Genomic DNA, 19,648 nt, shown 5'->3' on the forward strand with positions numbered 1-19,648 from the left:
CAGGTTTTTCAGAGCTTTCTGGAACCCTAGAGAGAGGGTGCTGTCCTCATCTCTGGGGTAATGCTGTTCCAGAGGGTGGGGGCTGCAACAGAGGCACACTTCCTTGGTACCACAAGATGACAACATTTAATAGAGGGGATCTGGAGCATACCCACTCTTGTCTGTTTCCATCGTCAATATCTACAGATATCACTACAATACTGCTTCTAACAGCCATCTTAAATTTCTTTGTTAAGTTCCTTCCTAAGATCTTTAACTTTCTTGGCTTTGGCTTCTCAGAAATTTCCATGGTTTGATCTAACAGTTTGCTTTATTCTGCTTCTTCATCTTGGCAATCTCTTTTCACATTCATCCTTAACAAAAATTGATTTCATTCCACAGTTCATCTGGTTCCTTAACAATGAGATTCAGGATTTCAAAACAATTCCTGATGTTCTCTTTGAAAATGGTGGGTATATGTTCCGTATGGTATCGTGGAAACTGGTTAACTTTGCTTTTGTGCTTAGTTTGACTTGGTACTCGCATGTAAGCAGTTTGTGATCTGTTCCTCCGTCAGCCCTTGGCAACTTCTTTGCTGTTATAAATGAGCTCTTCCACCTCCTTGTACTAATTAATACAGTCAATTTTATTTCCGTGGACTTCATCTGGTGATGTCCATGTATGTAGGCATCTGCTAGCAATGAAGAAACCAGTGGATTGGCAGAAACTGATAAGTCGTTCTCCTGCTTCAGTTTGGTTTTTCTAGACCATAGAGTCCAACCATATTTTCCTTCTTAATATTTCCAACTTTGGTGTTCTAACTCCAACCACAAGCAGGGTTTTGCTTGCATATTCTGTTAATTTCAGGTTGAACTTGACCATAACATTTTTCAATCTCCTTTTCTCTATCAGTGATAGGAGCATAAACTTGGATAATTGTAATATTAATGGGTTGTCTAATTGGTATTATTTGGTTATGGATTGTATTGTAGCCAAATAGTGTTCTTGCTATACCCTTCCTAACTATAAAAGCAACACCATTCCTTGTTTTTCATGTCCTGAATAGTAACAATATGATCTCCTAACTGTGCAGTTAGTTCAGTCCATTTCAATTGGTTGATACCAAAGATGCCAATGTCCATTTATTTCATTTTCCACTCTGTTGACCTTTCCCAGGTTTGTGCTTATGTTCCATGTTCCCACTGTAATTGTCTTTCAAGCTTCAGATTTCCTTTTCCTGCCTGACATCAGCAACTAGATGTCCTAAAGGTTTTAATCTAGTCATGTCATAAACACCATTAGTATTCTGAAAGATCCTCAGCAGTACGTTGAGTGCCATCCAACCTGGGAAACCCATTATCCATCACTGGCTGTATACTGTCTATCGTGCAATTTTCCTGGTAAATGCAGGAGCAACTTAGCATTGCCTTCTCCCACACAGCATGAAATAATGCATTTGCTATTGTCACTAAAGTGATCATCCACCTCCAACATCTTTTTGTATCAGTGCTTGCTTTAGCAGGGCTGCCTTGGGTGACCATGGCTGATCTTGCTGGAAATGTATGCTATTGGTGTACACTTCTGACGTTACTCAGTTATTTCTCCCAGGACCACACACACACACAGTCATGATAAGCCAGAATAGTAAGAGTTGAGGGGGGCAGTCACAGCATTTATTTCATACATTATGATTTTTCCTCTTTGCCAATGCACTCAAGACAGTTCAAAATCTTAAAGTACTAAAAGAAACAAGTTAAAAAAAAAAAACTTTTTTTCCTGAAGGCTGAAGATGCCTTCCAGAGCTGTCTGCTGCCTGTCTGTGGATCAAAGTTTTAAAAAAGCATTGCTAATCAAGTTGCTTGCAGTCATGCTGTTTTAATGTCATGTATGTAATTATAGGTGTGACCCCTACTGACTTTGATAAAACTGCAGTGTATTGAGAAAAGAGGTGTAATTCTTCTATCCTTCCTGCAGCCCAGCCACTCTCCTAACCTACCCTATGAGTTGGAAAGTGGTTTTTTTTCTACCCAACAGTTCATTCAGGGAGAAAATTTATGGTGGTGGGTGGGAGAAAAATTATTCTGTTTATGGCAATCAAAGCAGTTGCTAACTGCTTGCACTTTCAGGCTAAATGGAAACCCGTGTTTATACATTTGCCTGTGCAGTGGCCTTCTCAGTTTAGACATTGGTATTGTACTAACATACGTTTGAATGTGTCATCATTCACATTTTAATAGTTCTTATAACACATGATAATGCTATGCTGAAGGCTCGTTTGACATTAAATTTAAATCATCATAAAGGAACAAATAGAAACAAATATGATTTAACTCTCCCATCAGAATCACATACATTTACACTTTATGGATTATAAAACAGATTCTGATTGAAATCCTTTTCTCTGTTGTTGTTGCTGTTATATTTTTATCCTGCTCTTTTTCATCTATCTATCTAGATAGCTCAGAGTGGAAAACATATACGTAGTCCTCATTTAGCAACTTGCTCGAAAAGCAACCATTCACAAATATGACTGTAATAAACGGTAATAAAAATTTATTTTCTGACCAATGCGCCATTTAGGACAACCAAAGCCTTCAGGGTGAAACTGATTAAGGTCTAGTCAGTTTCAGGCAGCAGTGAATCTAATCAACTAATTAAGAGCTGAGCTTGTTCACTTACCCTTAGCACTTTTTAGGGACAAGCTGTACTGCAAGAAAAGCAGCTCAGGAAGAGATAGCTTGTTTAAGCAATCTCTCCGCCCTGAGAAGGGGCAAAAAAAGGTGGGGAGAATGGGTCAGACACAGAACACTGTATGAGAGAACTTTATCTGAATGAGACAGCAGCAAACAGTGATCTTAGCAGCGTCTCTCTCTCTCAGTCATGAGATTTGCTTAGCAACCATTTCACTGGAACCAGTTTCAGTCACTAAACAAGGATTACCTGTACTTAATACTTCTGCCTCCAATTTTCCCTACAACAACAACCCTGTGAGGTGGGCTGGGCAGAATCTTCCTCTTTCTCTAAGTTTAGTTTCTATTAGTTTTTACTATTGTAATTAAAAATCATAATATATTTATATTTGAGGGGAATGATAAGATCAAATACCATAACCTGAAAGTTAAAAAACAAAGAAAATTATTATCTAAGTATGACTATTTTTCCTCAAAGTTGCTGAAGGTATGTCTTTTATACATTATAATTGTTGGTACCTAATTTTGGATGAAATTATGTGATCGTATTTGAAAATTATTAATGTTTCATCTACAAGTCATGCTTAGCTGTAGTTTTTTTCCTAATACTTTTTTCAATTAATAGCAGCCTATGAGACTAACACTGCAATTTGAAAATATAACAGAAGGGGCTAATGAATCCTTTGACTTCCTGAAATTGTCTACCCAAATTGTTCTTTCCAAGCTGCTTTTAAAAACAGCAAAAAGGATAATGTAGTGCTATGGAGGTATATTAAAAGAGGACTATGACCTGAGTTACAAAAACAAACAAAGCCAAGTAAAGTCACAACAAACTCTTGCCCTTTAGCCTGGAAGCATTTGCCAAATCCATGTACATATTTTCTGCAACCTGCCAAGTCAGAATCTGCTTCCTCTTTTAAAATGATGGACTTGCAAGAGCCCAAAACATATCCTATATGGAACTGCGGAAAAGCAGCAGCCCTGTGACAGCTAAAGGGAGCCTCAGATCTCAGTTCGGAATTGCAATGTTGTATCTGCCATTTTCTTCTTATAGTCCTCATCAAATGCCTCATTCTGAGCCACAGTAAAGTGATTCTTCCAGTCTCCAGCAATTCCTAAAATGCAAAATAATATGAATCAAACTTACATGGAAAATATAGAGACTGAAGCATATATACTGAGATATTGCCTCTGATCGAACATTAATCAGCTGAAAATGAATGATAAAGGAATAACAATCTCTAAAAATCAGTTTATGTCCCTATTCAGAGATTAAGGAATAATGATCCAAGAGGTCATACAGCCCCTTACCCTTGCGCATGAATGGGGAGATGCTGTGATCCATTACAGCAGTTGGAGCCATCCTGTAGTTTGTCGCAGGATTGTTCTTCATCATATCAAAAGATGTGTGATAGACAATCTTATCCACAACTGATTCGTCAAGGTTCCTTCCCAAGAAATGTATGATTTTCTTAATCTCACGCTTTGGATCCTGTGGAAAACCATATTAAAATCACATCCATGTTGATGAGGTCCTCATATTCATTCCATGCGACAAAGGCGTTTCCTGTCACAAAGTTTTGCCGCCCACATGAAACCTCTTGGAGGATAAAATAAAATAAACAATCCTATATGTTTTGTTGAGCTAAAGGGACCCAATATCTGACTCAAGAAATAGATTCTTAAAATCTTACACATAAAAGTCAAGCTATTATCTGTAAAAAAAAAGTTTCTTCTGTGCCGTTTCTGTCCTAATAACCCCTCTGAGGTCCATATGGCCCTGACCCTGCTGGGCTTCAGGAAGGAACAGGAACTGGCTCTTCTAGCAAGCTCCAAGTTAGTTTTATCTGTCCTTCTGGTAAGCACTAACAATGGTCTAATAATCTGATTCTTCCCAGCATGGTTGCTTTTTTAATGAGTATTCAAAGAGTTTTAACTCTCTGTAAGCTGCCCAGCAAGTAGGCTGCCTTAAAAAATTGATTAAATAAATAAAATAAATCCATCATTAATAAAATACCTGGAGGGATTCTTATTCTATTACCTCTTTCATGTCCTCATAAAACAAGTATAACATGGGGTGATCATTCCTCTTATTCCACCAGCTTTTCACATGATTGTACCAGGAGCCAAAGATCACTGCATATTGAAAGAAAGAGACAAGCAGTTACAAGCTGAAGGACCTAAAGTATGAGCTAGGAAGTCAGTGTTTTAAACCTCATCTCATCTCATCTCATCTCATCTCATCTCATCTCATCTCATCTCATCTCATCTCATCACATGCTTCTCAGCCTCAATTCCATCCCGAACCTGGCAAGAATAATCTGACCTATATGACAGAATATGCATAAAGAACGCTTAAAACATCTCTAAATTGTAAATGTTATTAGTAATCTCACAGCTGTTTCAGCCTGCAATTAACAGCTTGTACTGACTTCTAGCAGTATTGTTGCCAGCCACCTCTATGCATGCTCTGAATTTAGACCAGTCAGCTTTTGGGATAAAGATGCTATTAATTTGGCAAAGTTAGGCTTTTTATCAATATATGGCTGACTAACAGTCTGTAGCTATATCAAAACTTAATGAAAACTCTACCTACCAAGAGTCAAACTGATTGTGGAAATAAAGCCAAACTATACTCAAGTTCACTATATGCTGGGGTATGAACATTTTGGTTTAGCTTTATCTACATGGATAATAATAGGCTGAACCTAATTACTGTAATCTGGCAGTTTGGTATAGCAGTTAAAATAATCAGGCTGGAAACCAGGAGACTGTGAATTCTAGTCTTGCCTTGGGTACAAAGTCAGCTGGCCAGTCATTCTCTCTCAACCCTAGGAAGGCAATGGCAAACCACTCCCAAAAATTGACCCCAGGAGTCATGACTGACTTGAAGGCACAACCCCCACCCCTGTAAACAACAACAATAACACAACACAACTTTCTCCCAACTGCATAGTTTGAAAGGAGAAATGCATAATGACAACTTAAATATTGGTCCAATTATCATGCTTGTTTTTTCCACAACGAAGGTTGCCCTTAACTTCAGGCAACGTATATTTCTATGTTCATTTGCCATCTTATTAAAATAGGCAGCTGCTGAAAGTGAAAAGCTGTTTGGGACTGAGGGTTCTTAAGGCTGAACTACTTGTTAAATTAAGCACAGAGCTGAAGGTAAGATGCAGCGTAAAAAGAATAGGTTTTCTTTAACACCCTCATCCCACTCCTGCAGACACACAAACCCTTGCAATCTGAATAGGCGGGGAAGCTTTTATTCACTCCAGTGTATGGAAGTAGGAGAGATATTAGCACAGCCAGATTTGCCTGAAATTAATTAATGCTTAATGTTGTTTTTTTCCAGAACTCAGCTGTGGAGACAAAGGATATAATGGATTTGAACATATTGAGAATACTTTAATCTCCTTTACTATTCTTGTGAATTTTCAGTCACTATTAACCAGATATACAAGCATCACTCAGATGTTCAATGTTCCCACTTGAAAAGGAGAAATTTTCTTTGTTTACTAAAAAAGAAAGTTCTATCTATAATCTGACTTTGGTTAGTGTTCTGTTAGTGAGCAGCAAGCTCAGTCTCATTACTTTGTTTCCTGAAAACTTACTTCTTCCTGACATGAATTTCTCCAAGTAGTCACCCCAGGAGCCAGGATCTGGATGTAGCTTATTCATCAAGTCAAAGTGATAAAAGGAGACAGCAACGTCCTTTGCATTGCGAGCCATATAGATCATCTTCATCGGAGCAAAGGAAAAAACATACAGTATGTATAAGCTGTACTGGTAGGTTTTCACCACTGATGAGTCTAGAGCAGTGAAAAACCACCCGTGATTATGACAGTCTTGTAAAGCAGTGGTGTTCAACCAGACAACCTCACAGAATTCCATGTGGATGCCCAGGGCCTCACTAAACCTTTATTAAAATAAAATAGCTAATCTGAAAAGGTGTTACCAGATTCCTTATGATTTGTAGTACAACTAGTAAATACTTACTAACATGGGGCTGCAAATCAAAAGACTTAGTGATCTTGTCTCTATATCTCTGCATTTAGAATGTGTTCAGATGCAGAACTGACTCGGAAAGCAGCCGTGTATATGTTCTTTTATAATATCAAGTGTTTCATCCAGGAAGTAATAAACAGGGGACTTCAGAGTGTTCTTTTTATATTGTCATTTCTCAGAGGGAAACATACATCATCTCCAAACCTTCTCTTCATGACTTAAGATCCTAGTCAGCCATTTAGTTTTACTAGAGGGATATTTATTTATTAATCATAATTATACAGTGGTACCTCGGTTCACGAACGCTTCTGTTCACGACCAATTCGGGTCACGAACAGCTCCGTCGCAAAATTTTGCCTCCGTTCACGAACGCCGGATCGGGTGACGAACAGGATCCGTGGCCATTTTCCCTCCCATGACACGTGGTCGCGGCTTCCTGTAAGGAGGGGGACTCTCCCTCCAAGCAATAACCGCCTCCCCACCCGCCTTCCTGTCCTCCATGCCAGAAGTCACGTCGAGCAAGGTTAGCGTTCTCTCTCTTCGTACTGTATTTTGTTTCATATTTTTGCGGTTTAAAAAAAAAAAACATATGGTTCAGAACGGATTAACCATAATTACATTGAACCTTATGGGGAAATTTGATTCGGGACGCGACCAAAAATCGGGTCGCGACCAAATTTGGAGGGGTCAGAACGGATTAACCGTATTTACATTGAACCTTATGGGGAAATTTGATTCGGGTCGCGACCAATTTGGGTCGCGACCAGAGTCGTGGAATGAATTAAGTTCGTGAACCGAGGTACCACTGTATCTGTAAGACACTTTACTTTTTTCTTCTCCCAACACTTTTCTGAGGAAGGTATAAGAGCGAATTCCAGATTGTAAAACCACTTCTCCTTATCTGTAATTGAGGACTGCACACACACATAATCTGGATTTGGCAGGTAAAGGGTTTGAATCCTGATCAAGGCTATTAGTACCTAATCAATTGTTTCCATGGCTTTAAGCAAGTGTTGCCCTTTCTCCGGTTCTATTCATGAGAAATACCACTGATTTCATCTTTTTAATCTTTATAGATAGGTTTTCTAAGCAGCCTCTGTAAGGAACTCTGAACCAATAATTAAAAAAAAAACATTTCTGTTCTACCTGGCAGTACCCCCCCCCCAAAGTTAATTTTTTTGATACCAGTATCACCAAAGAAATAGCAAGACTACTTCTTTACCAAAAGGACAAAATGACATGAAGACAAGAGTACCAACACATAGTTCTAGTGTCAAATAAGCCAGATATGCTGGTTTAAGGATTGACAGCTGACATCCCCCAGGCAACATCTAGTCCTTGGAGAGATACCACCTTGTCCCATAAAAAGATGTAAGTAAATTGCATCTCTGATGACAGTATTTGAGGGAAACCTATTTCTAGAGGGCTTGGGGTGTTTTGGAATAGAAGCCCTCTGCCATCCCCACCCTTTGACAATGTAACATACTGACAAATGTATTACCTTGCAGCCATTGTCCCAGAAAGACTTGGGAAGTAGGTTTACTGGAAGGTGGGTCTTCACCATGCGAGGAGAGGGCATCTGAGCTAACTGTTCTGTGCCTTGCAAGCAAAACAGTGAGAGATGGTAAGGCGTATCATATAGACACTGTCAATGTAGAAAATAATTGGCAACACAGGAGGCGTCCTTTAAACTGACTACAGATTTTGGTGGGGGGGTGCCTTCAAGTCAGTATGGACTCCTGGCACCATTTAGTTGTATTTAGTGGTTAAAAGGGAGGCTATAAGACCACTGATAAACATTGAAAAATATAGTATGACTAAAAGAGATCATCCAAAGGTGAATGATTATTGAATTTTTACAAAACTAAGAACTGAACTCTACAATCCACCTGAGCAGCAGTCTCTGTACATCAGTTTCATGTTTACTCTTGCATAGCCTCTGATATAAGCAAGATTTAAAATCAGTTTCCACGCAGCTTTAAAAACCCTCAAATTGATGCATAGACATCCCTAATACATTGCACTCAGTGTTGCCTGCCTTTTTCCCAATTGTTGGAGAATTTGTGGGAAACTTGGCATATTATTATGGTATATGTGGCTAACCTCCCCCCAGATTAACGAGTTCTGGGGAGAAGTCTTGTGAGCAATTGAAGATACAGTGAGTTGAAGTAATCAGGTTTGCAGGACACTCATTCTTCTATGTCAAAGAAAATGAGTCTCTACATTGGGCCTATACAACATGTAGCCTGCCATGCAGCCTTGTGCAGGCCCCCCAGCATTTTTGAAAAAAGTCAGTAAATTCACTGTTACCACCACCCCAAAAGGCGCACTGCCAAATGCCTCCATTGCCTTCAGGCCTCACTGGTGCTACCAGCTTCAGCTGATCAGTGTGCCAGGTATTCCTTTGTAGCCTGCAAGGATTTTAAATTTATCTATGTGGCCCTTTCCCCTCTAAGTGTGCAGGCCTGTTCTATGTTATCATGTTTGCAGTTCTCTGCTGTTGCACAAAGTATGCCTAAACTGGAAACAGCAGCCCACTGGCAATCTGCCTTAGGAATGGTTATGGACAATGAGGAATTTGGATGTGGCCTCAAACGTTAAAAAATATGAGAATGTTAAACAGATGTCTACCCGATCCAATGGTTTTGTTAACATAACAAAAGCAACATCACGCCATCGAAGTGAAGTTCTGCCCCTTTCATATCTCTGTGTGACATCACGATGCATGTACAAGCTTACAATGCATTTATCCTTTGTCCTCCCTTGATCCCCCTTTGTATGCTGCTGAACGTAGAGATTTGTCTGGAGGATATTTGATCTCTTTTTATTTCTTTTTACTTCCACTATCCATCTGGTGGACTCAGAAACTTCCTTTGAAAAATGGCTTTCAGAAATAGTATATTTTGCTTTGTGTACTATAATGTTTCCTTTTTGTAGTGATATATTTTTTACATCAAATTTAAGAAAATAACACCTGGTAGTGATTTTTCCTATGTGCTATTACTCACAGCTCAGGAGAAAAAAGGGGATCTATAACATTAACTAAGGAAATATCCTTGTATTCATATCCTGGATCAGTGCAGCTACTATTACAGATTAATTCCAAAAAAGCATCAAGTAAGCCTTGTAGGAGCAGGGTCTGATGGTAAAGCTTCTTTCTATGGGCTATCCTGAAAGCACACTAAAGGAACAAAGAGGTAAGACCGGAAGCAGAACATCTATTTGGATTGCCATTCACCGTTGTCACACTCATTCCATGCCATGCCATGCCATGCAAACTTCGGCTTCCCTTGCTTATATTAACACAACATGCGCAGATCTTTGGCTAATTTTCCCATGTTTTTTTCTCCTGCTTCAGGCAGTAAATGGACAAAGATAGACCTTCCTCCAAAAATACTTTACCTACATATTTCCACTCCTCACAACAGAAATGCTTTGATTCACTCCTAGAGATTAAATAAGGGAGGACAGAACTTGACTTGCCAGGTGTACCTCTGGCTCTTTTCTATCCTGTCTCTCTAAATACACATTAATAAGTAGTACCGAAGCTTACCTGCTGGCATCTTCCCTGGGACAACAAATTCTAACATAGGCACTTTATTGAAAATAGCATCTCTTTTGCATTTGTCAGGATCACCATCATTCAGAATCATATCCACAATTTCACTTATCCATGTTGTACCTGGAAACAAACAGCCCATTAGGTCTGCCAGAATTTGCAGTAGAAAAAAAAACCTTCATATAGTTAGGACATCATGAAAAGATGACAAACTATCAAGTTGCCCTTTCCTGAACTGAAAACTCACCAGATTTGGGATATGTAGATATCACAATATCATCTGGCCTGCTCTGGAAATTATCAATTCTATCCCAGTCAAAAGAGAACGCATAGACCATGGGAACACCATGGACCATCCGGCAGTCCTGACGAAGGTAATCCTGGGTAGTCATCCCTGGAGAAATGTCAAGCCATGTAGTCAGATAAAATAAAAAGGGCATATGCAAGAATATCCATTCCTTATCAAACGTTTGGCAAAATAAGTTGGGAAGCCTGATTTTGGCAGATGCAGTTGATTAGTGTCTGCTCCTTTGCTTGATTTCTGCTTCTGTACACATTTGTTAAACTTATTTTATCTTTTAGCTTTCTGATTAGATATTATAAGCTGTCTTCTTACCAACATTTCACATTTTAGGGCTTTTAAAAGCCAGTGTTCTATTCCCTTCCACACTTAATAAAAAAAAAATCACCTATAGTAAAATATTGTTAAATACACTCATACTTATGAGATTAGTTGTATAATTAGAAGTCCATCTTGTACTATATTATGATGGAAATATTTCTTTAAAATTCTAAAAGAGATGTTGTCTATGTGTTCAAAGATACTTCTCTTGCAACACCCCATTTGACTTTTTTATTTAAATATTCTTTCAATTTAAAAATAATTGAATGAAAAACTAGATAGTATCATCTTTGTTTACAAGAATGCCCATGGGCCCACTGGCATTCTTAGAAAATAAAAATGATGGCTGGGATAATATAGATTACACTTGGGGTGCATTCATAATTTTGTCTTCTGAAAATGAATGTTTTGTGCCTGGTGGTTGCCCTCATGGAACCAATCCTCACCAGAAGTCATTTTGTGGGACCACCTATGACATGCTTTTAACATTTGAATAATCCACCAAGACAGAAAGATTACCTACTCCTGTATTAACTGTCAGGGTTGTATCTATATCTTCCCCTCTTTAAATGGGGGAGACAACCTGTTGCCATGTTATACGATTCTTTCAAGAGAGGTTGCTCTTTCCACAACTTTGTACTCTGTTAAATCATGTGACCAAGATTTATGTACCGGTGATAAGCTGGAACTGCAGATACCATGAAATAGGAGCACAGACACAGGAAGAGCTCAGGAGGAAATCAAAAGCAAACATACAAGTAGTAGTGAAAAAAGTCACAAGTGGCTAAGATTTTTTTAATTTGTTTTATATAATCTTTATTAAAAGTTTTAAGAACTATAATAAGAACTACTACAAACTAAGAACAGAGAAAATTAAAAAGAAAGAAAGAACAGAAAAGCTAAAAGTGCAATAAGAAAAAAAATAGAAGTAGGAAAAAAGAACAAGATATAAAGAAACTATTGGCTAAGATTGAAAGTTACAGGTGATCCTCATTTAACGATCACTCGTTCAGTGACCATTCAGACTTACCATGGTGCTGAACGAGTGGTAATTACAATGGACCTTGTACTTACGGCTATCACATTGTCACCATGGTTACATGATCACGATCTGCAACCTTCCCTGCAGCTTCCACAAGTAAAGTCAGTGGGGAAGCTGGCAGGAAGTCAGAAGTCGTGGTTATGTGAGGTCCTCACTTAATGGTCCATGCAATCCTCACTTAACAATGGCAACTAGGACTTCCACAACTGCTGTTGCTAAGTGACACGGTCACATGGTTTTTCGACTTATGACTGCGTTGCTTAACGAGGGGGTTTCCTTTCCCAATGAGTGTCATTAAACAAAGAGTACCTGTATTTTAGTTGCTTTCTGGAAGATGGGAATCCATATTAATATGCAGTATATAACAGCCACAAGTTTGGGATCTAACTAAACATTATGTAGTTATGCTGCTAGTTTTGACTACAATGCTCCTGATTTACATCAGGCCTCACACCAGTTTTCTACAGAAAACAACATATACATTAGGAAGCAAATGTTGCTGCTTGCCAGATTTGATGCAATTCAACTTTTTCTTTAGGATTCTCATCAACTGGAGTCTGTCTGCTTCTCATATGATGAGCATAAATGTACCGTAGGCTTAATTATTCAGGGCTGGCACATGAAAACTTGGTGAGACTGGGCAATTTCTAGGGCTTAGAGTTCTGAGTTAACAATCAGTGTCTGTATCTTGTGTTGGACCCAACATGTTTAGAGGCAGTACAGTCAGCCTGGATTATCTCTGCCCTCCTCAGCACCAAGATAAAGAACATCAGAATAAGCCATCATGAAGCAAAGACTGGACACAGTGCTCTGTTGATAGATTCCACTTTTCCTGTTATTTATTGGCCATACTTTGATCAATTTTTGTACAAAAGTCAAATGCTATCCTAATATGCTCATCAAAAAGTTTATATTAGGGAAGATTGTATATGAAAATAAATGTGATTTTCTTCCAATAAAATGACTGTAGAATAATGTAGAAATATGACAGGCTGAAGAAGATGAATCCATGTAATACTGAAATAGATTAGATATAGACTGGTCTGTAGATTCTCAGTTTATAGCTGCAAGGATAGGAACAGTGCTATCGGGAATGACTGAGAAATACCATTTGCGTACCAGGTTGATCCCAGAGGGCATCCTTCCCAAACTTGTTTTTTTTAGATGTTTTCTATATCAACATTTATCCCTTCATCAGCACAGCCATTGGTCATATTGTCTAGGGATGATAACAGATGGAAATCCAAATATTAAAAAAGGTAACATGCTGGGGATCAGTCAAAGATAGGGAAAGGCTGCAAATGATCAAGAACTCAAATCACTGGGGATTTGGTTAGAACTGATTCCAGTATAAACTAATGCAATTGTTGCTAATGCAGTGCCCACAGATACCAGGCCATCAATATAATCCTCAAAAGATACCAAATTGCTGAGATTTTATGTAAGATCTCAAATGATTTTTCTTTTCTTTGAGTGGAAGAGAGAGAGAAAAGAAAATTTGGCTGAGTTATTGTGTATAAAATGGTGGGATGGCTCCCAACATCAGAAAAATCCCTGAACTATGGAACACAGAGATCGGAGCACCAATTTAACAATAACATGAAGCCAAATGGATCTGAAACTACATTAGAATATGGACTGTTAAAATTTATTTTAGTAGAAATACCTTATTTGGTGCTGTTCCTAATGCTCTCCACTCTCTTGTGGAACATATCTTAGCAGATGCTTGAAGGAGTCTCTTGAAAAAAAGCTCTTTCCTTCAGTTGCTCTTTACTGAGTTCCCAGAAACCCCAAGGGCAAATTTAGACACCCTCCACATGTAAGGGCTGCTCCAACCTGGTATTGGCGCAGTTCCCTGTGTTCCCAATAAGACATGGTTTATCAAACTGCAATTTTCTATTCTCTCTGCATAAAAAAAACTATAGCTTCTTTATAAATGTCAGCCCTACAAGGTAGACCAGAATAAGAAAGAAATGCCATATACCATATATACTCATGAATAAGCCCATCTGTGGATAAGCCAACCCTCAAATTTTTAACCAAAATACCATGAAAAATGCACCACCCACAGATAAGCCAATCATCGAAATTTTCATACATTTTAATTTTCATAATTGGCTTATGAGGGTCAGCTTATCCGCAGATGGACTTATCCATGAGTATATATGGGTACATTAAAAAAAAAGTATTACCATTTATACTTGCAGATAAGCCCATCCACAGATAAGCCTAATCCAATTTTTGGGGTGTATTTTGGAACCTAAAATCCTCGGCTTATACACAAGTATATGCAGTACGTCAGGACTATTTTTATCGGAACAGCTATAGTAATACTATCTTGCACATCTGAATGTGCTTACCCCCTCCCTCACTTTATCTTTGTGCAAACTAGGGAAGGGCTTGTCTGAGGCATTTTCTCAAATCAGTTTCTTGGCCCAGGGTCAAGTCCCATTTGTCTGACTGTTGCCTTGGTAGCAGCTCTTCCTCCTGTCCTTCAAGGCCATTCCCTTTTTCCTCTGCAAGACCAGACCAAGAAACAGATACCATGTAGACCTGAAGATACTTTTATTAGAATGGCTGTAGTAACAGAATCTTGCAAGTCTGAATGTGCTTCCCCTCCTCCCTCTTTTATCTTAATGTGAATTGGGGGGGGGGCTGTCTCAGGTGTTTTCGTAAACCGCTTTCTTCGTCTGGACTCAAGCCTCATTTATCTGATTGTTGCCTTGGCAGTGGATCTTCTGTCTGTCCTTCAAGGCCATCCTCTATACTCATTACAATAATCAAAACTTGTCTTGATATTCTGGTTGACGGAATCTTTATTTAGATACTAGAGAGCCACTTTGCTGTAGTGGTCAAGGCATTAGGTTAGAATCCAGGAGACTGTGAATTTTAGTCCTGCTTTAGGCATGAAGCCAGCTGGGTGACCTTGGGCCAGTCACTGTCTTTCAGCCCTAGGAAGCAGGCAATGCCAACTTCCGAAAAACCTTGCCAAGAAAACTGCGGGGACTTGTCCAGGCAGTCACCAGGAGTCAAGACTGACTCAAAGGCAGACACAGACACACAAAAATTAGATGCTATGGGAATGGTAGTTTTGCAAGTGGAAGGCTTTATATTGGCTGTGTTCACCCAATACCTTGAACCACAAATCAGTCAATCATAGTTTAGCCTATGTGATATGCAAACTTACCTGGTTGTTAGTTTATAGTTCGGTGCATCATCACTATAAAATCAAGTTAACTGAGTAGACCATAATTAAGTTCACCATCACCTTTCTGATAATACTCTGATGGCCATCTTTTCAAAAACAGCACTGTAGCCTGAAAATAACTGATTCATGCAAAATCTTTGAAGCAGAAAACTTTGGAACTAAAAATATTTGTTTAACAAATAAAAATAAATTATACCTCACATAAGTCCACTGTTTTGCTTATCGGAGAAGGATTTTTTGAAGTTGGTTACTACTTTATTCTTATATAGATAAGTTCAGGCTGAGCATGTATTTCGGCATACAGATGTACCAGGCTTTGTTCCATGTAACATGTATTTCAGCATACAGATGTACCACAGCAACCTTTGTTCCATGTAACAACCTAGATTACACGTTTGTTGGTTTTTCACTCAGATGCGTGAACCCACAATTATGACTTGTTCTATAAACCATAATTTAAAAATTCAAAACACAATGTGTAAATTCATCTTAAGTGATTTAAGTAAATCAGGAAGTGGGGTTGCACTCCCATGTCAGAAGACTCTCCTCAGTATTGCTTCAGAGGCTGGATCCACTAAACCACTATTTTGTTAATAACCCACAGCTGACTGGATTCCAAAGGTAATCCAAAAGCACAGTTTACAAACCACAATAGCCAGGCTCACACATCGGGCAAGCCATAAAATGGTAACTTTGGGTGGAGTTTGCTTTAGTACATTGCCCGAAGCTGGCCACAAGTCCCACTCCTCCATCACAGAGCAATGGATTAAGGCCTTTGCCCCATTCACCACAAATCACTTTAAAGAAATCACAGCAGAAATAATTCAAACAGCCTCTCATTAAATTGTACCGTAGAGTTCTGCTACTAAAGCTATAAATCCTGACAGCTGATTTTTCCTCTTTGCTTTTTCAACTTTGGGAGGTAGGGGAGGAGGGGTCTCATTATTTTCCTGGTCTCAGATCACGAAAGAAGCCTGACAATTTGACTAGGGATTGCAGAAAACAAGCCCAAAGTTTCTGCAAGCCGTGTTACTTAACACTGCGAATTAGAAATAAAGCCTTACCTTGTCTTTTGTGGCCAAAACTGACAATGCAGTGTGATTTCCTTTCCAGTTCTACAGACTGGGAAGGAATTGTGGATGGTTTTAGCCAGTCAGAGGAAGAAGCCCTCAGAAATACAGCCAAGGAAACCAAAGGTCCCCATTGCCTAATCTCTGTGTGCTCAATGGGTGGAGCTGGGAAGGCAAACTGGGAGGAGAGCCAGTGAGCGAAGCTGAATTACTTGCTTTTTCTTGTCAAAGGAAAGGGTTCAAAAAAGGAAGTAGCAGTCACAGCGTGAAGCCTCCTGTTGCTGATTCTTGTTTTACTTTTCTGCCCAGTCATTTCCAAAAGATTCCTTCTTCCTTTCCCACCGACCTTTAGAAGCAGTTGGTGAAGCGGACAAGTTTACATATAGGCACACCTTGGAGATATTGTGGGTTCGGTTCCAGACCACTGCAATAAAGCGAATATCACAATAAAGTGAATCACATGAATGTTTTAGTTTCTTAGTGCATATAAAAGTTATGTTTACACTATACTGTAGTCAGTTAAGTGTACAACAGCATTATGTCTAAAAAACCAATGTACATACCTTAATTAAAAATACTTTATTGCTAAAAAATGCTAATCATCATCTAATAAACTTGCTTGACTCAGAGTTGCCACAAAACTTCGATTTGTAAAAAAAAAGGCAATATCTGTGAAGCATAATAAAGTGAAGCACAATAAAATGAGGTATTCTGGTGAGGTTCTTTGAGAACACAGTAAAGGAGTAGGGTGTCTTCTTTGGTGGTTCTCAGCAGCCAGATGTAGCTCAGTTGAATGCAGAGATGTCCTTTGATCCATCTGTCACCTGCTCTTCAGCACTGTGGTACCTCAGCACAAAATCAAAACTGCATCCACCCAAATATGGTGGGAAACATGACTTGGTTTCTGCCAGAGAGGCAGATTTGGTGGAGGGTCATAGAAAAAGCAGTCAGAGAACATACTATTCACCAATTTAGCAGGGTTACCAGCTCTTCCTCTGCTGCTTCATCACCCTGTTGATTGCTTGTTGCTTTGCTGTTTTCTTCCTGAAACAAGATGTCCAGAACAGCAACGCTGACCTCAACTGTTTCACTTTACAATTTGTACCTGATGGTAGAATTGCACCACATCTATAAATAAGATGGCCTAAACTTGCTCAGTAATAGTGGGATGAGTGGTGCTGAGTCTTCCATTTGCATCAGAAAATCTGGAGACGGCATTTTCCTGAGGTTCTCCGAAGTTGCTAAATGGGGGGAGAATCTGATCATTTCTGACTAAGGCCATTTATACAGAATCATTTTTTAAACCTAACCTCATCAATTAGGGAAGTTCTAAATAGCACAAGTATAGATCATATGAATAATAATAATTTCAAGCACAGTCCCTGCCATTTTTAATTTCTCACAGTGCCTAAGAGTGCCCAACATCAGTCACTCAAGAGCACTGGGAAAGTTGAAGTGACAATTCCAGTCTCAACTGTCCAATATGGAGGGCACAGCAAGTTTTGTGCTGGTGCGTTAAATACCACAGTTAATAAGTCTGGTTACACTATATACTTTTGTATTATGTTACTTGACCCAAGGCAGTTTTTTTCCAAGACATTTGTTGTTTGACAGCTGTTTGGTCTAAGTCTGGATTAAAGACAAATAACAATAAAAGGGGAGAGTGGGGTCCTTGAAATTCCTTCTCAGCACCACGGGGTCATTCTTTTCTTGAGAATACATGTTTGTTTTATTTAAAACAATTTAAATACACACATGCACATTGGCAAATACATTACAACAGAATAAAACAGCTTGATAGGTAGATCCACTTTCTAACATGTGGACAAGCATACTATTTCTAATAATTATAACAGAGAGATACTGAAAAATGGAGATTGGGGAAATAATAATTTTGATTATGGATCTAAAATGCATAAAAAGTCTCAAGCTGGCCAAGAACACAAGAACACTGTTGTATAAAATAGGTACTGGATGTTATATCCAATAGAGGTTCTAGCACAGCAGGTTCTCCCAGCAGGTTCTTAATTAAATTGAGGATCAATTATTATTAAATTACTGTAGAACCACATGCAATTCAGGACATAACAAGTCTCTAAATGGTAATAAAACCATCACAGTCATTGGTTACAAAACCCAGCTTGGTAGGCATCATATTTAGGATTAAATTTGGTGTGAAACACCAAAAGTGGGAGAAGAAGCCTACCTCATACCATGTATAGGACCGGGATTTTTATTCAACAAGCACTTTTCAAGATGTTAACTCTTCTTTTCAAATGAACAAATTAAATGGATCATTTTACTCATAAAGCAACAAAATAATTTAAGAAAAGAAAATGGATAACTTTAGTCCTGGGAAAAGCATCAAAGTACACCCAAGATCCTGGCCTAGTGCTAGATCAGAATGTATGATCTTGGAGACTAAGGGATTCCTGAATCAGTCTTTGATCTAAAAGCCAAAAATGAACTGAGGCCCCAAACTTAAAAAGCATCCACTAATGCCCGTGCCTAAAAGCAGTTGTAGAAGTCAGAACGAAGTGTAGACACAATTTTAGAAGGCTTTCAGAATGGTTCAAAATGGATAGTAACAAAAGAATCAGTAGTATATTCTGGAAGTAAGAAGGGAAAATTCATTCTTTTAAACCCTGAACAAAGATATCAGGGTAATCTCAGTGGAAAAATACAAGGCACAACTACACCTCCAGTTTGAGCTCTCAGATAACACTGCTCCCAGCCTTGTGGTTCATCATCCAAATACCCTTATTCTTCTCTTTCATCCACTATTACTGAATAAAGAGACTTGGCTGGTTCCCCTCTAACAAAGTTAGTAATTATTTGCTGAGATGTCCATTTAGCATGGGTGGGGAAAAGGTCATCAGCCACTGTTGCAATGTGGCAAGAAGGTAAAAACCATGCTTCCTGGAAAAAAACTATGTCGTAACTGGAGATATATGCCAGAAATGATGGAACTCTACTTCTGGATTTCCACCCTGCAACTTTAACCACAGTGCACAAGACAGCTGCCCCACTAATTGAATTGGCCTCTGTGCCCTATACAGAAGGCTGCAAAAGCAGTACTAATATGAGTTCATCTCCAGCACCCCTTGAAGACAGGCAACTGGACAACCAGTTTGCGTCACTGAAGATTTGAATACACCACCGGGAGACACAAATTCAATCCCGCAAATTACAGAGATTTCAGATCAGCACTCACAGGACTCTTAGCTTCACTAAAGGGCGCTCGGACATTTGATATAGGCTGCTCCAGTGCAGCGGTTGGCAGCGCAGGAGCCGCCGGATATAACCCGCCCAGTATTTCCCAGAAAGTGTCTACAGCAGTACTTTTGCCTGCCCAAACTGAATGACATTTAACTAAGATTACTTCTCTATCTTTCATTTAATGTATGTCTTCTTTTTTGGTGACAAATAATTAGCCACTCAATTATATTTTTAATGTTGTAAGATGG

The 19,648-nt window shown here is 38.9% G+C and overlaps 1 protein-coding gene across 3 annotated transcripts; it reads right to left on the reverse strand.

The window, feature by feature from the left end:
- Positions 1 to 1,630: 1,630 nt before the first annotated feature.
- On the reverse strand, positions 1,631 to 16,332 carry LOC103049204 (sulfotransferase 1B1-like). 3 transcript variants are annotated; one of them, XM_025175878.2, is made up of 9 exons: positions 16,176 to 16,332; positions 13,023 to 13,122; positions 10,487 to 10,633; positions 10,234 to 10,362; positions 8,182 to 8,279; positions 6,287 to 6,413; positions 4,711 to 4,805; positions 3,981 to 4,161; positions 1,631 to 3,784 (listed from the first exon to the last, which is right to left on the reverse strand). In XM_025175878.2, exons 3-9 carry the CDS (start codon positions 10,629 to 10,631, stop codon positions 3,672 to 3,674), a joined length of 888 nt encoding a protein of 295 aa, XP_025031646.1. In that variant the 5' UTR covers positions 10,632 to 10,633; positions 13,023 to 13,122; positions 16,176 to 16,332; the 3' UTR covers positions 1,631 to 3,671. The 3 variants fall into 3 exon arrangements, with proteins under 3 accessions (XP_025031646.1, XP_007442605.1, XP_087991127.1); XM_007442543.4 differs by lacking the exon at positions 13,023 to 13,122; XM_088135001.1 differs by lacking the exons at positions 10,487 to 10,633; positions 13,023 to 13,122 and having other exon boundaries at positions 16,176 to 16,324.
- Positions 16,333 to 19,648: the final 3,316 nt, after the last annotated feature.

The sequence above is a fragment of the Python bivittatus genome, unplaced genomic scaffold, assembly GCF_059951505.1.
Source record: "Python bivittatus isolate LINGU-HERP-01145 unplaced genomic scaffold, Pbiv_v1 ctg000000_np1212, whole genome shotgun sequence".
Lineage (NCBI taxonomy): Eukaryota > Metazoa > Chordata > Lepidosauria > Squamata > Pythonidae > Python > Python bivittatus.